The 16,949-nt window shown below is 36.5% G+C and overlaps 1 protein-coding gene across 2 annotated transcripts in view; it reads right to left on the minus strand.

Annotated features, from left to right (window-relative positions):
* Positions 1-522: 522 nt before the first annotated feature.
* Mpp7 (membrane protein, palmitoylated 7 (MAGUK p55 subfamily member 7)) overlaps positions 523-16,949 on the minus strand; it is a 221,110-nt gene continuing 204,683 nt past the window's right edge. For both annotated transcript variants that reach the window (XM_005398108.2, XM_005398109.2), the window contains exons 14-17: positions 12,554-12,647; positions 11,357-11,465; positions 9,835-9,978; positions 523-5,762 (exon numbers count right to left, since the gene is read on the minus strand). In XM_005398108.2, coding sequence (XP_005398165.1) covers positions 5,583-5,762; positions 9,835-9,978; positions 11,357-11,465; positions 12,554-12,647 — 527 coding nt within the window. In that variant the 3' untranslated portion in view covers positions 523-5,582. The remainder of the gene's footprint in view (positions 5,763-9,834; positions 9,979-11,356; positions 11,466-12,553; positions 12,648-16,949) is intronic.

Raw genomic sequence — 16,949 nt, forward strand, 5'->3', positions numbered from 1 at the left:
GGGTTATCATGAACAATTTATGTACTACTAATTAGTAAGGAGCTTGGTTCAAAGAAAGGGCTCCACAAATGTAACTTTTTGTGTTATTACTGCCTGAATCAGATTAAATAATTAAATAAGTATTACTAGTTCCAACAGTAGTCTCAGCCTTTCAATTTACATTTTGAGTAACTGATAAATCAGAACAAAATCATGACAAAACTGTAAATCCAAAATCTTAAGAACAACTTTCTCCAAACTTGAGTTTTAAGGTTAATTTCTTATATAGTGGAGGAAAAGAAGTGGAATGTAAGTGGAATAAAATTTAAATGTGTTACTTTCTCTGGCTCACCCTACAGGTTCCAGGGTATTTTAAATCTCAAAAATTGTGTCAAGGTAGGACACGTGACAGCTGAGCAAAAAGACAACAGCTTTGGTAAGTGAAAGCAGATACTGGGAAGGACCTGAGCTGCTTGTGGAAATTCCTTTTAATTAGGAGTGCTTTCAGCAGCAGGTAAACAGTAACACAACAGTGACAAACCATCATAACTCTTTTCTTTATTCAACAATACAGAAGAAGTCTCAGATTGGTTCAGCTAGGATAATGGATTTAGGATCTTTATCTCTTCCTACTTAGTCACCCTCAGAAGACTGGCCTTTATCATGCTCTAGTTTAGGGTTAGAATTATGGTTGTCCTATAAACAAGCAACACAACATAATTAAGGCATCACAAACAGGAAAAATGGGAATAGGGCATAAAGGATTTTCACATCATGCACTTGTTTGTTTAAATCAGGGGCATGTGTCCTTCTCACAGCTCCTCTAACAGTCAAGGCATTATCTGGAGCAAGTAGCATAACCAGCTCAAATGAACCACGCGGGTGATGGTCATGACTGACAGAGCAAGCCTGGCTCATCACTAAGGAATGGGATGCAAGCAGACTAAACAGACAAAGGCATATTCTGCAATTGTTTTTGCTTTTGACTATAACAACTGTTTGAAGATTAACCCTCTCACACACCATACATTTATCAAGTTCTGACTGAAGCAACACATCCTGACGAAACCATCTGCAAACCACACATGCCTAAAAAGATAAATAATCACTCCTCCAATTATTCAGTTCTTACTCATATCCTGTTTTGTCTCAAGTTATAGCAACACCAGGAAGCACAATGTAGTGAAAGTAATAGGCAGCTGGGTGAAACCAACCGATGATTCAAACCCTGGTTCCACTGCACATCACCTCAGTATGTGACAAGTCGGGCAAGGGACTGGAGCCTGTCCCTCAGCTCTCTGAACTGTAACATATGAAGACTGTATCTTCCATATAAGATAGTCGTGGAAACTAACTGAGAGAGTGTATGGAAATCATACAGACCTCCCATGACTAGTAAATACAATCCAGCCAGGCACTGATTATGTTGGTGTCTGTGTATTAGATTGCTGATAGAAAAGTAACATACTTTCTTCTTTATAAAAGCTTATGTGCAACTGGACAACGAAGGTAACTGTAGCAGAAAGGGCACTGAAACACTTAAGGGCTATTTTTTTTCAAACTGTTATCAAGTATACACGATCATACTCAGGGGTTCAAAGTAAAATTTTGATTGCCTTTATACTGTGGACTACCTAATTAGTTCCTGATGCATAGTTTGGTTGTAACCAACAGATGTTTTAAAAATAATAAGGCTTATAATAGGGATTATTTATTAAAACCTTCTGAGTTTACTAATAGGGGAACAGTTGGTGTAGAATGATTAAGAATATTTACACACTGATTTTTAAATTGTGTGATGTTGTAATGATCATTATAAAACAAGAGATCACAATTATTGGGTGCTTCTACCCCAGGTTTTATTCTAAGAACTACATGGATTCTGTCATTTTATGTCCCAAACAGTCCTATTAAGTAATCACTATTATTATCCCTATTTTCCTGATGAGAAAATAAAGACTAGTGGAAAAAATTCCATGTATTTTTTCCCACTGCATTGCAAAGCTGAAGTCAGACAAAATTGGCTTGAACGCAAGAATTTTGGTGTCAGATCCTAAAGTCTTAAATGGTACATCATACAATTTTTCTGTGGAAGCTCACTGGCTTAACTACTGGCGTAAGGCCAATATGAATTGGTTTGTCTACATGAGCAGAAGACAGTTCATTCTCACAGGCATCGCTGATCAAGTTGAGTTTTGCATAACTGGATCAGGAAGAGAATGACGGGGAGGGGCACAGCAGGTAGGGACAGAGGCACCCATCATGGAAGGTCCTGGATCACATGTGTCACTCTGCTCCACATCTTCAAACGTCTGCTGCTCATTGCTAAGAACAAGACGAGTGCATTCCATCTCACCAACAACCTTCATGAAAACATTGTTTGAAGAAAGTATGTAAAATTTAATTTTAGATACGGCAAGTTCAAATACATCATTTAATACTGTATTAGAAAAAAGACCTTGTCCTACATGGGAAACAGTGGAGTACAATAGACCATCACAGTAGTATATTAGAATATTGAAATATAAAAACACTTTTAAGTACACATACTGTTTGAGGATACTTTATTAAGATCAAAGATTTTCCCTTACATTTATTTATACATCTTTCCTAGTCCCAAAGAAAATAAATAATAAAAATGTGTATCTTCAGGAAGATTTTTACAACACTGTTTCATAAATCTGAATAGTCTACATGTCTGTCAATTTTAAATGATTACAATTTAGATACAATCATTATACAATGCCAGGAATGTCAGCCTTAAAGATACCAAAATAGAAATATTGATCAGTAAAAGCATAGTGAAAATTATATTCAGTTTTACCTGTTTATTTTTAGCCAACTCTAATTTGTCAGTTGTGGGAGCACAGAATTTCCTTCTTGGTCTTGGAATGAATATATATATATATATATATATATATATTCAACTATATGTATATGTAAGTATTTGAAAAAATATATATATACTTGAAAAATCAATCATCCCTCTTCTCTCAAACAGTGGCTGACACTCCATCTTGCAGGCAGACTGCTAAGTGTGGCACGCAGAGCTCTTCTCCTTGGGTGAGAGGGGAATTGCAAGTGAAGAAAGCAGAGGATCAAGGGCCTTTTGCCACCGTTAACCACAAGTCCTGGGAGTTGGCCTTGTCTTATTAAATTTTAATGAAATCTCTTTCTAAGCATCAAGAATAAACACATGTAAGGCTATGTTACCACTCAATTTCTGAAAATTCCCTTCCTTTCATTATTTTAAAAATATTGTTCAGTTCTGATTTTTAAAAAAAGAAGGAAGTCTGGGCAACTGCATTTTTATAACATATCCATCATCACCACCACCAACCAAAAAAAAACCAATTTCTACCACTCTACACTATCGCTACCTGCAAGTAAAGAACCGAGGCAGTTATCTGCAAATGAAGAAAAAAAAGATTGATGTAAATATTTGATAGAAAAGAATGTGAGCTGTCCAAATTATCCAGAGGATTGCCTATATTATTATACATTTCCCATCATTCTTTGTACAAGGGACTCTTACTTCACTGGGAATTTCAGTCAATGTTCAAAGAATGAAATACTCTACCCAAACCTCAACTTAAGACTTGCACGTTTCTTAATCCAGCCACAGAGCTTTAAAGTACAGCTTCAGCATGAGATTCGGTAACCCCCTCCTCACTTTTTTAGTTTCCAAACTGAGTGGCTTGCTATTTAGTTAATGAACTTAGAACTCACTTGGATTATGTTGTTAGGTAAAATTTAGTCTGATTAACTATTTTGATGTGTGTCAGGGCCCTTGGCATAGTTTTTGTTCCTATAAATAATTAAAACATCTGAAGGAATCTTCAGATTTTGTTCCAAATTCTTTCAGAATTTGTTCCTATAGATAATTAAAACATCTGAAGGAATCTTCAGATTTTGTTCCAAATTCTTTCAAAATTTGTTCCTATAGATAATTAAAACATCTGAAGGAATCTACTAGAGAATGCTACCAAATGTGTAGTACACATATAACATGTGAAGGTCAAATATTTACATGGAATGTTGACCTTAATTTATAAAACTACTATTTTAAATAAGGCCATCTTTACATACAATCAATTTATTTTATGAATAGCCCCATTTGATAATTAAAAAAATATGCCTTTCAAACACTTCATAAATATATAAAATTTTACTACATTCTATATTCTTTAAACATGACATCTAAACTCTTTACAAAGCAACAAAAATAACTTTTTTCTATGAAACTCACTCATGCAATAATTTTGATTCACAGGATCTAACTGCATGCAAGAATGGCAGAGGATGTTCCCCTGTGGGAATTGGGGACATCTGTAGTATCTCAAACTGTATAGTTCACTTTGTTCAAGACCAGTAGTATTCAAGAAAAATGAGCAAGACTATCTAAATATTTACAATACAAGTGTCCTTCTGGAACTTCTTTATAATGGTGAGGTTGGGATGGTGTCTGACCAGTGTTAAAAATAATTTTTTGACAAAGATGTTAATGCTACATAAAAAGCTTTCTAAAACACATCTTAGCACAATTTAAATGTATGGTGACCAACTGCACTGCTTTAAAAACAATGATCACATGTTCTGTAACTGTATCATTAATACCACACGAAATGTTTTACATATCTTAGGGCAGGAATCACATTGTTATAATTTATTGGTATAAACTAAAGCTAGCTTACAAACAATGCTTTTAGCAACTACAGAAGTGTCTTCTGAGGACTTACATAAAAATGTCCTTTGCAAACACTTCCTGTCCTAAGATACAACAATTCTTACATCACAAGGAAAGGTTTTTAGTTATATTCATAACAACTTTTAAAAGTCTATTTTCCAAGATGTGTGCAGTGCTACACACCTATAATCTCAGCTACTTGGGAAGCTGAGGCAGGAAGGTCTCAGTTTGAGGCCAGCTTGGGTAACATATTGAGAACTTCATTTTAAAAAAGGTCTGTTTTCCCTTATTAAATATGTGTTCAGTCACTGATGTGTGCTCATCAGGACTTCTCAAGCTATAATATGAAGGCTATTCACTCAAGAGGCTCTCACTTTAAAAATTTTCACATGCACATACTGTGAACATATTTTGCAGAGGTAAGAAAACATTCATACTTTTTGAACAGTAAGGGGACTCTATCTTGAAGCCAGGCAGGTGAGATCTGTGATGACCCACGTGGAAATAGAGTGGCTTACTCATCTGCCTGGAGCTGCCTGGGGTGCTGAGTTCACAGCTTAAACTGCTACTGTGCCAACTGGACGGGTGCAGCCACCGCTGAGGCCAGGTGAAGTGTGGCACCCTGACATCTCCGGCTACATTGTAAAAATTCATCTCACAGCATGGAAACATATTAAAGACAACCACAGAATTTTGTCTAGAATACAGTATGTGAAAATCTTGATTTTTAGAACTTATGGTCACACATTATGTTTCAAATAAGGCTGTACAAAGATACAAACAGAACCGCCATCCAATTTTGACCAAGAATGTGCATCTATAACAGTGAGATAGATTAAAAAAACTCTACCACCAAAATGGCAACTGACTTAATCATGCACTCTATAAAAAAGACTTTTATGAAAATTCTTCTTAGCTATGAGTGTAACCAGCTCACTGGTATCCAATGGGTTTCAGTCTCTAATTTGTCAAAAGTTGTTTTTAGCTCATTAAATGCCATGGTGAGATCATCATTTATTATAATTTTGTCAAAAAGATGGCCATATTGACTTTCCATTATCTGTGCAGATTTAATCATTTCTTGAAAATCTTCTTCCTACAAAAAAGGAAATAGTATTAAAAACTTGGTTAACCAGGCAGGTATCCCTTCAAATCATGCAAGCATTCTTCAACAGGTTTACCTGATGCTATTCTTGTGTTCATCCTTACATCTCAGCCAGAAGTAAGTCACCTTTTTAAACCACCAGTCCTTCAGAAGCCCTACCTTCTAGACCTATTTCACTAATTTGCCTGTACCTAAACTCCTGAGAAAAGTCAAAACTCTTGCCTAAACAGGACAGTTATCCTCTTTGATATCCTTTTGCAGAGTATTGTAGATTTCAGTGTAAATCTCTTTTACTTCCTTTAGTAGATTGATTCCTAGGTATTTCTTTTATTCCTATGCTATTGTGAAAGGGAGTATTTACCTAATTTCTCTCTCAGTGAGTTTGTTATTTGTGTAACAGGAATGATACTGATTTTTGAGTGTTGACTTTGTATCCAGCTACGCTACTGGATTAGTTATTAAGTCTAGAAGTCTTTTGGTAGAGTTTTTGAGATCTTCTATGTAGAATATCATGTCATCTTCAAATAATGGTAATTTAACTTCTTCCTTTGCTATCTTTACTCCTTTTATTTCTCTCTCTTGTCTAATTGCTCTGGTTAATGTTTCCAGAGCTATACTGAATAGCCATGGTGATAGTGGTCATCCTCGTCTTGTTTTTGATTTAGAGTGAAAGTGTTCAGGTTTTGGTGATTTAGTATGATGTTGGCTATTGGTTTGTCATTGATGGCTTTTATCAGATTGAGATAATGACCATCTATTTCAATTTTCTGTAGGGATTTTATCATGAATAGGTGTTTAACTTTGTCAAATACTTTTTTCTGCATCTATTGAGATGATCATGTGATTTTTGTCTTTGGCTCTGTTGATATGGTGTATTACATTTACTGATTTGCATAGGAAGACCAAACACAGTGAAAATGGCCACACTTTCAAAATTGTTTTTACAGATTTAATGCAATCCCAATCAAAATACCATTAGCATGCCTTACAGAACTACAGAAAACAATCCTAAAATTCACTTGGAACCAGAAGAGACCTAGAATAGCAAAAACAATTCTAGGCAACAAAGGCAAGGAAGTGGGTATCACAATCCCTAACTTGAAATTATACTACAGAGCTACTGTGATTAAAAACAGCATGGTACTGGCAAAAACCAAAACAAAACCCAAGGACCAATGAAACAGATTAGAAGATGCAGAAACAAATCCTAACACACTCAGCGACCTTATCTTTGACAAAGATAAATTCATTCACTGGAAGAAAGCTTCTTTAATAAATGGTACTGGAAAAACTGGCTTTCCACATACCATAGACTAAAACTAGAGCCATGTCTATCACCATGCATTAAACTAAAATCAAAATGGATCAAAGATCTAAATATTAAAACAGAAACACTAAATCTACTGGAAGAGAAAATAGGTAGAATTTTTGAAGATATAGGTGTAAGCATATACTTCATGAACAAAATCCTGATTGCATGGGAAATATCACAAAGACTCAACAACTAGGATCTCATCTTATCAGAAAGCCTTTTCATAGCAAAAGAAATCACCAACAGAATAAAAAGACAACACACAGAGTGGAAAAAAATGTTTGCCAGCTGTTCCTCAAACAAAGGATTACTATTGAGAACATATAAAGAACTTAAAAATATCAGACCCCCCCCAAATTCAAAGATCCAATCCAAATATGGGCATCTGAGTACACACTTCTCAGATGAAGAAATACAAACAGCAAATAAATATGTGAAAAACTGTTCAACATTACTGATCATTCAAGAGATGCAAATTAAAACAACGCTGGGATTCCATCTCACTCCAGAAAGAATGGCTATCATCAAGATATCAATCAATAACAAATTCTGTGGGACTCCCATTGTTGGTGAAAGTGTAAACTGGTGCAACCACTGTGGAAAATAGTGTGGAGATTCCTGAAAAAACTAAGACTAGAGGTCCCATTTGACCAAGCTATTGCCCTTCTTGGTACCTTCCTGAAAGAATTAAAAGCATCATACCCCAGCAATATATGCACACCCATGTTTACAGCAGCACAATTTGTAATAGCTAAATCTTGGAAACAACCCAAATGCCCATCAACTGATGAACAGATTTAAAAGATGTGGTTTCTTTATACAATTCTTTATACTATTCAGCCATAAAAAGGATAAACTGGTGACATTTCAGGCTAAATGGATACACCTTGAGACCATACTCTTAAATGAAATAAATTGGATAAACGTGTAAATATCACATTGTCTCTCTGGTGTGAGAAACTGAAAGTGTACATATGAACCAAAGTATATAACAGACATTGTGAAATAAGAAGAAATTCTTCAAAAGGAAAGGGGAAATGGGGAGGGAAAAGAAAAAAATGAGAAAAGAAGGATAAAATGGAAACAAACCTTTGTAAATAAGTAGGGGAAGAGGGATTGAAGGGAGGCAAAGGGAGAAGAATGGGAAAAAAAGATGAATCAGGATATATCATATATAGGTACAAATTCCCTATGATGAATGGGGATCATTATGTATATCTAAATAGTACCAATAAACCTAATAATTTAAAGAAGAAGAGACAAGGAAAAGGAACAAAATAAAGTCAACTTAAGAATGAAACAAACAAATAGGGCAGCTAGCCACTAACTTATTACATCAATATGTTGTTCTTAAAATAGCTATTGGAAAGAATGATTTACTCTGGTGCTTTGACTGGTGGTACTGTTTGTGCGTACTCATAGGAAAGTATTCAAACACAAACCAACCATGTTTTCAGATTTGGATACATTATGAAAGGGTGGTTATGTTCCTCCTCTGGCTCACTAGAAGGGTTTCATGGCCACATTTTGACACCTGGAGGTTTTTTTTGGTACCAGGAATCGAACTCAGGGCTTCATGCTTGCCAGGAAGGCACTGCACCGCTAAGCTACATCCCTGGCCCCAGAAGGAGGTATTTTAGCTGACTATAAAACTCAACATTTTGTAAGTAATACATAAATATGAATGAGCCAAATCCTAAGATATATTATCTTCACAGATAAGCCTTTAAAACAATAAATAACTCTTCACATTACAACATACATATAATTTGACTCTGTATTTCAGTGTCACATGATTTCACAACAGAAAAAATTTTAGCATGAACCAGGAGCATTCAATAACTTATATCACAGTAGACAGCATCTACTTAACACAAATATATAGTCAGCATTTTAAAAAGAAGATCAAATACTGAGAATCAAAAACATGATCTCTGCTATTTTGCAACCACGATTAAGTTTACAGATTAATACCAACTGAAGATAAACATAAGCTAATTAAGAAGAGGAAAAAAGCTCTTCACATTTAACTTCTTTATTATCTTTGATCCAAAGGTAGAATGCATTATCTTGAGCGACTCAAAACAAATAATGAGAGGCCTTGTCGTGGGTATTAACATGTACTCACCAGTTCCAACGAACACTGACTAGAAATACAAACACTGCTGAACTAGTCCCACGTCCAAAATGGTGCTTTTTCTTTTTACTTCCCCTACTTATTTAGATATGATGGCTGATTCCAGTAGACAAAGCACATTCTTACAGATTTCATTTAGACTATTCATGATTAATAGTAACTGATCCAGGCATTTTTAGCTTGAAATATAAGGGTAATCTGCAAACAATTCAGTAATGTTTGGCCTACAGAAATCTAATATATATAATAGCATGAAAAACAGTTTTGAGTCAACTTACTATGAACATCCATTCAGAAGCGTAAAAGCAAATTACAATGCAGTTGTTCAAAAGACTTGTACCCACCAAGGTGAAAGAGTAGACAACAGACACCAATGCACTGTACATTTTGCATAAATCACATAAAGATTATATAAACTTGAGATGTAAATTAGTGCAGATTCTTTAGCCTCATTCAAGTTTCAGTTAATTTTTAAAACAAAATATATGAATTAAATGCAACTGTGCCTTGTACAGGTTTTTGGACCACAACTTCACCTTTAATAAGCAGTTGTGGTTTGCACATGGACCTTCACACGATGCTTTATGTGTCATACTAAGTATCATCGTACTCACTGTAAAGGGCTTCGCAGCACCCTGGTCATCTCTGCTTGAAATGATCTTTGCATTTTTCCTTGTCTCTCTCAAACGCTCTATTGATGGAGGCTTTATAAATATCACATAGGGCTTAAATTCGAGTGTCCTTAAATGCTTCACAGTCTATAAGGAAGAAAAGAATTTTCCTCACTTTTTATAATTAAATTTTCTTTTCTAAGAGAAAATTCATTAAGGTCAGTGGGTCTTTTGATATATTATTGTTCTGTAATTTTCTTTTTTTTTTTTTTTGGTACCTGGAATTGAACTCAGAACCTTGTGCTTGCCAGGCAGGCACTGTGCCACTGAGCTATATCCCCAGCCCTTGATATATTATTGTTCTATCAGTTTTTGATAAGTAAAGGCAACAAATACCCTTAAAAAGAAGCTGGAGAATGTAACTTACATTTCAAAATGATTTGAAATATACTATCATTAATACTGAACACAACTGGATGCAAATACCGTGAAACTCATTTTTAGTCAAATACCTACAGAATGTGATGAAGTAAAGAACCTCCTGCCCACGAAAGTCTCCTAATCATCCCATAGCCCTCTTCCCAGTGTCAAGCAGGGGTCCTTGTCCTTACTCCTGCCCCTCAGAGGGCCCTAAATGGGGCGCCCTACTCTCTGTCAGCTCCTCAGGTGTCTCCCCTTATTCGCACTCTTCCTCTGGGGATTCACTCATGGTCGAGGTGACCATAGAATGGTGAGAGCTGAGGGATGAGGGAGGTAAGGTCTCAGTCCAGAACCCAGGCAGAGCACTTCTGCTCAGCAGGGCCATCCCATTCACTGCTGGCTCCAGATTCACCCTCCCAAAGAGGTTCAAGGGGCTCCTACAGATCTCTCTGGCATCTGAAGTTTGTGCAATCCAAGCTACCATTCTCAGTGGAGGAAGATCTGTCTTCCTGGAGGGCCAGGCAGATGCTGTGTGTTGGGTATCACCTAGACAGTTGGGGGTATGACAAGGCACCCTCAGTCCAGGATGTTCATAGGAGTTCCCAGGGCAGTGGACAGAGATCCTTCTGGCAGCTGCCACAGGGCTCTCATGTAGTACAAGTCCTGGCCAATGCCCCACATCCCTAGGGATTTTCTATTTCTAGGAAATATTTGGGGCTAAAATCAAAGAAAGATGACTGACGAAACGTCCACTGTTAAAAATGATAAACACTTAATACGTAACACATAAATATATTACATACATAACAACACATGTATAATATAACATAAAATATGTATATAACAAGGTATTTTTTAAAATTATGAAATATATAGAAATACCTAGGAGTCACTGAACTGTATATAAACAAGAGTTACATGGATCTTGGGGCTTTTTCTACTCCATTTTTCTAGTAATGTGGGCTTTTTTTTCCCACCAAAGATGTTTCAAATTACACTGATATGAACAGACTTTAGATTTCTCTACCTCAAACTGCAGTGCTCAGAGGGAGTGCAGTGGATTACATGGGTCACAAGATTACTGAGTAGTTTGCCATTTACTTACATGAGGCTGAACATCTAACAAACAAACTTTGTTTTTAGCTAGGACAGACCGAACTGAATCTATACTCGTGCCATAGTAGTTGTTTTTATATTCACCATATTCGATGAACCTGTAGAAAATTAGAGATGCATCAGAGTCATTTGGGATTTAAAAAATAGGTGGCAGGATATCATTCATAGGTACAAGATATTTGTGCTGAACATGTAATTTTTTTACTGTGTTTAATAAAATAAATAGGACAAGTACTTCAGCATGTCAATTTTTAAAAATTCTTCTATCCTACATGTTCAAATCAGTAACACCTGCTTGTGTTACACTTAAGCCAAAAGAGAAAAAAAAAAAAAAAAGGAGCCCAGTGGAACTCTAATGTTTTTCCATCACCCCCTTTCTCAGAAGTAATGCAATGCAATAAAATAGTGAACAAGGCAAACAATAGAAACTACTGAAATTTCACTAGACACTGTAGAGTAACCACACTCGGCTTCAGAATGCCAGGAGCTGGGTGGTGGCTGATGGAACCAGTACAGCCGATTATGTGCTATAAAAACACTATCGTTGCACCAAACGCAAAGAAAGTATTTCAATGTTTCAATAAAATCCCACAATCCTGCATTAAAACACACATTGCTTCTGATACCCTAAAATATTCACGCTTAAGCACATGGAAAACTGGAGGGAAAATTTAGAGCTAACTAGTGAAGGTGATACATACAGAATAAGAACTTCATCCAATTTTTGAAGTGGCAATGTGAGAATAAAGTGTGTGTGTGTGTGTGTGTGTGTGTGAGATCCAGCAATATAGCACAGTTGCCCACTAATTTTTAAAATAAAATTCTACCCAACTTAAATGTTAAGATTAAATTAGTAGGGAGGAGAGAAGTGACAATAAGACACTAGCGAGCACAGGCTGCAAATCATCTCCTAAACCAGTGATGGTGAACCTGTTAGAGCTTTCATGCCATAGTTTCACCACCACTGTGAACACTTCAGGTAACATAAATGCAATAACCTACCGCTTATTTAAAAATCAAGGTTAAGACTGGTAACAATTATTGAATTTAAAACTTTTATGAGTTTCAGGTATGACAATTAAAATGTGTTTTAAAGGGAAAAGAATCTTGTCTAAAACCAAATGTACATGCACTTGCTTAGAAAACAATAGCCACATGAAATTTCTACCAAATTTCTTCTACATACTTGTTATTTTGTACATCTGTCTCAAACAAGTGCTTGGAAATGAAAATATATTCAACGCCATCACTCTCCTGGCTTCTTCTTGCCCTCGTAGTATCTGTGATTTAATAAAAAGTAGGATTTAGGAAAACCACATTAGTCACCTTAAAGAAAATATTATAAAAAGAACTCATCAAGTATATTTGAAGCAATTTTCTTCCACTGGATTTAAAAACTTATGAAAAGGTAAATTAGCTAATAAAATATGTTAAAGTGTCATAAATACAGATTTTCCACTATTACTAAAATTGGAAGATAGATTTAAATTCACATGTATTGTGTTTGAAGCCTCTTTAATATAATTAAGTACAAGTGGCATTGTAAACTCTTGAGGAAGAACTGTTTTCTTCTGCACATATGCTTATTATCTTATTTATTGCTCTTTATTCTTTGAAGCAAGCCTATTGTCCACTAGGTTGCAAGGAAAACTGAAATTATTTTGCTGTTTTACTCACACAGCGCATGGTAGTCTGCAATCAATGTTTTGTTCTCTGAATGAAGTTATTAACTGCTTTTTAACTTTATGCAGTTATAAACAGCATCTTATTAGAATATAGTTTAAATTCCACACTTTCAATAGTTTTTCCTCATTATTTGTTAGTGGTAGGGTGGCAAATAAAGGATTATCTGAGAACAACAATAACAGTGTAACTGAGAGAGTAACATGGATCTTTAAAATTAAGATTTTTTTTCTTTTAAGGATAAGCCACTTCTCCAAAATTCCTCATGCTGAGGGCATAAATCTCTACCTCTCCTCTGTCAGCCCAATGAATGGGCAGAAAAGAACAAATTAACTCTCCGGCTGAAAGGCTATGCAGATCTCCAGGACATCAGGTCCCTTTTAGTTGCACCCAGTGGGGAAGGAGCAGAGAATGTGGGTGGGAATTTTCCTTGTCCACTGTCTTACTGTATTCCTTTCCTCTACTCGCAATAAAAGTTTGCATCCCTGAACAGGGGCACTGGATTTGAGGTAAAGGCCTCTTGGTCTCCTTTGGAGCTAGCTTTGAATAGACTTATTTCCCACCAAGGACTCTCACCCACACTCTTGGGGAGCAGCAAGGAGAAGGGCATGAGTGGACTGGCAATGACATCACCCAAGGAGTTTCAGTACCAAAGGTGTCCAACAGCAAACCCTCCATAGCCCACCAGTCCAGCTGACTAACTATAACTTGGGACCCAAAAACAATTAAGCACTATGAAATAAGCCAGACAGGCAGACTATGAAGGGCAGTCAACCTGTATGGGGAAGGATTTAACTTCATCTTCCTCTTAGCTCTGCTGCTAAGGCTGGGACCATCACAGAGTGGAACACACTACCACCTCCAATAGAAGCCCAGGCTTTTTATGAAAAGAACCAAGAGTGAAAAAAGCTCCTGTGTGTGGAAGTGTGCGGTGGGAGTCCAGGAGGGAGAAATCCAGAGAAAGAAACACTTTAATTTTGAGCATGAATCAACATTAGTCTAAGAGCAGCAACCCCTGCCCTTATATTAGTAGCTCAGATTCAAAATAGCATAGGAAAGGTTTTAAGTTCTAAACTTAGAAGTGAACTGAGATTAGAATACACAAGTATTAGTTAGATGCAGTGGTGCATGCCTGAAATCCCAGGGACCCAGGAAGCTGAGGCAGGAGCCTGCAAGTTCCAGGCCAGCCTGGGCAGTTTAGGGAGACCATGTCTCCAAATTAAAAAAAATAAAAATAAAAATAAAAAGCAACAAGTATTCTAAGAAGGGAATTGAGAGTCAAATACACAAATCTCAGCCTAATCCTTAATAATGAGCATGGTACAAATCAAGCCAATATAGAAAATGTATAGAGAACTGAGCTGAGATATAAACCATGCCTAGACTAATCCTTGAATCAAGACAGACCTAATATAGCATAGCAAAGGTAAATGAGATAGAACTCAGGGTCTAAGTATAAATGGGTTCATTACCTTCTAAAATAAAAACATCAACATTCCCCAGGACCTAAATTAATACACTACATCGGGAACACAATCCAAAAGTATTTGACATAAAAACACCAAGGAAATATGACCAATTCTCTTAAAGAAAAATAATAGCTGGAAATCCTGAATGATCCAAAGCTAGAATCATCACAGACTTTGAAGCAACTATTAGAACTATGCTTCTGAAAGTAAAGGAAAAGATGCTTGAATTGCATAAAAATATGAATTTTTAGCAGAAAAACAGACACTGTAGAAAACAAAGTGCAAAATTTAGAACTGAAAAACTACAGTATCTCAAAGAAATCATTAGGTGGAGTTGGCAGCAGAATGGAGATGAGAGAAAACAATCAGTGAGCTTAAAAACAGATCATTAAAAAATTATATAATCAGGAAAACAAAGAAGAAAATGTTGAAAAAATATAAATAAAACTCGAGACCTTGGTGAAACTACTTAAATATCTACCATATGTATAATTGGAAGACATGTGCAACATGGAAGATGAAAAAAGTATTGGGTAGGAAAAAATATATCTAAAGAAATAATAGGTCCAGGACCTTGCTGGTCACTCCCTGCACCTCTAGTGAGCCTGTGGGCACCAGGCTGAAGCCCGGACATCCTCAGGAACCCCAGTGAGCCACCGCTGAGCCTCCCCAATCTGAGCGCAAGGCAGACGGAGCCCCAGGAACCTTCTGGGGCCTCGATAGCCACTCCCTGCACTCCTAGCTTGTCTGTGGGTGCTAGGCTGAACGCTGGACAGCTTCAGGAGCTCCGCCAAGCCTCCCTCACTGCTCCCGCACTGGCCTGGGAGCCCACTGAATGGAAGAAAGTTTTGTGAGCATCTGGGACCCCACCTTGCCCCCCCACACCAACACAGGAGCCACACTGAGCAATAGGGATCTTCGGAACCTCATCCTACCACTCTGATACAATCATGGGAATGAGGCTGGATCTTCAAAAATGACAAAACAAAGGAGCAAGATGCAATCTCAGACTTCTACACCACCCAGTACAAGTCCAGGAGACATCAACACAGAAAGATGTGGAAGTCATATACCTGAAATTCCTAAAATGATAGCAACTGAAGAAAAGAAAAAACTCCATCAGGCCATAGAAGATATCAGATCAGAAATAATCTCTCAGATAAAAAAAGAAATGATAACAATAATGAAAGAACTGTTCAGCATATCCAAAGAAGACACTGTTTCTGATGAGGAAACAGAGGAGCTTAGGCAACTCATGGCAATCTTGAGTGAACAAGATAGAAAAGAACTAGAATGCATGAAACATTCTAACAGATATCCAGGAAATTAAAAATTCCATTGAAAGCTGGCAAAACCACCTGAACAAAGCTGAAGATAGACTTTCAGACCTTGAAGACAGCACTGCCACTAATGAACATCAAAGGAAGGATCTCTTAAAAACAAGGAACCAGGAAATAACAATTCAACAACTGCAAGACAAAGCAAAGAAAAATAGTGTAAGATTAACAGGTAACCAAACAGTAGGTATCAACACAAATGACATAAAAAGACTATTTGCAAAAATAATAGCAGAAAATAATCCCAGCCATGGAAAAAGAATCGGACATACAGATAAGTGAAGCATATAGAACTCCAGTTAACCATAACCAAAATAAATCTACACCCAGACCTATAGTGATCAAGATCCCAGAAACTCAACAAAAGATCAGAATATGAAAAGCTGTTAGACAAAAGAAACAGATCACCTATGAAGGCAAACTCATCAGAATCATGGCAGATTTTTCAATACAAACCATCAAGTCAAGACGAGCTTGGAGTAAAATATTTGAGGTACTAAAAGAAAACAATTTGCAATCCAGATTGATGTACCCTGAAAAACTAGCCTTCAAATTTAATGGAGAAAAGAAATATTTCCACAATAAAGAACAAGTGAAGAAATTCATGAGCAGCAAACCAACCCCACAAAGAGTACTAAAAGATATCCTACAAAGAGATAAAACAGACCAGAACTTCAAAAACAACAGAAAAGAACCACCAAGCAGAGCAAACAATTAAACAGAGGGAAAAAGGAAGATACAACAGCAGGAAAATAACATGACAAAGATAAGCCAATACATATCAGTTATAACTATCAATGTAAATGGTCCCAATGTACCAAGCAAAAGAAGAAGACTGGCAGATTGGATCAAGAAACAAAATCCAACTATATGCTGTATACAAGAAACACATTTAACTAAAAAAGAAATTCATAGACTGGAAATTAAGGGGTGGAAAATGATACTCCACATGACAGGAACCCAGATAAAAGCAGATGCAGCTATTCTGTTTGCAGACAATGTGAACTTCAAGCTAAGAACAATCAAAAGAGATAAAGAAGGGGGTACAGAGATAAAAGAGATAACTACAGGGGCTGGGGATTTAGCACAGCGG

This window comes from Chinchilla lanigera, unplaced genomic scaffold (assembly GCF_000276665.1).
Source record: "Chinchilla lanigera isolate Chin_1 unplaced genomic scaffold, ChiLan1.0 scaffold00061, whole genome shotgun sequence".
NCBI classification, from domain to species: domain Eukaryota; kingdom Metazoa; phylum Chordata; class Mammalia; order Rodentia; family Chinchillidae; genus Chinchilla; species Chinchilla lanigera.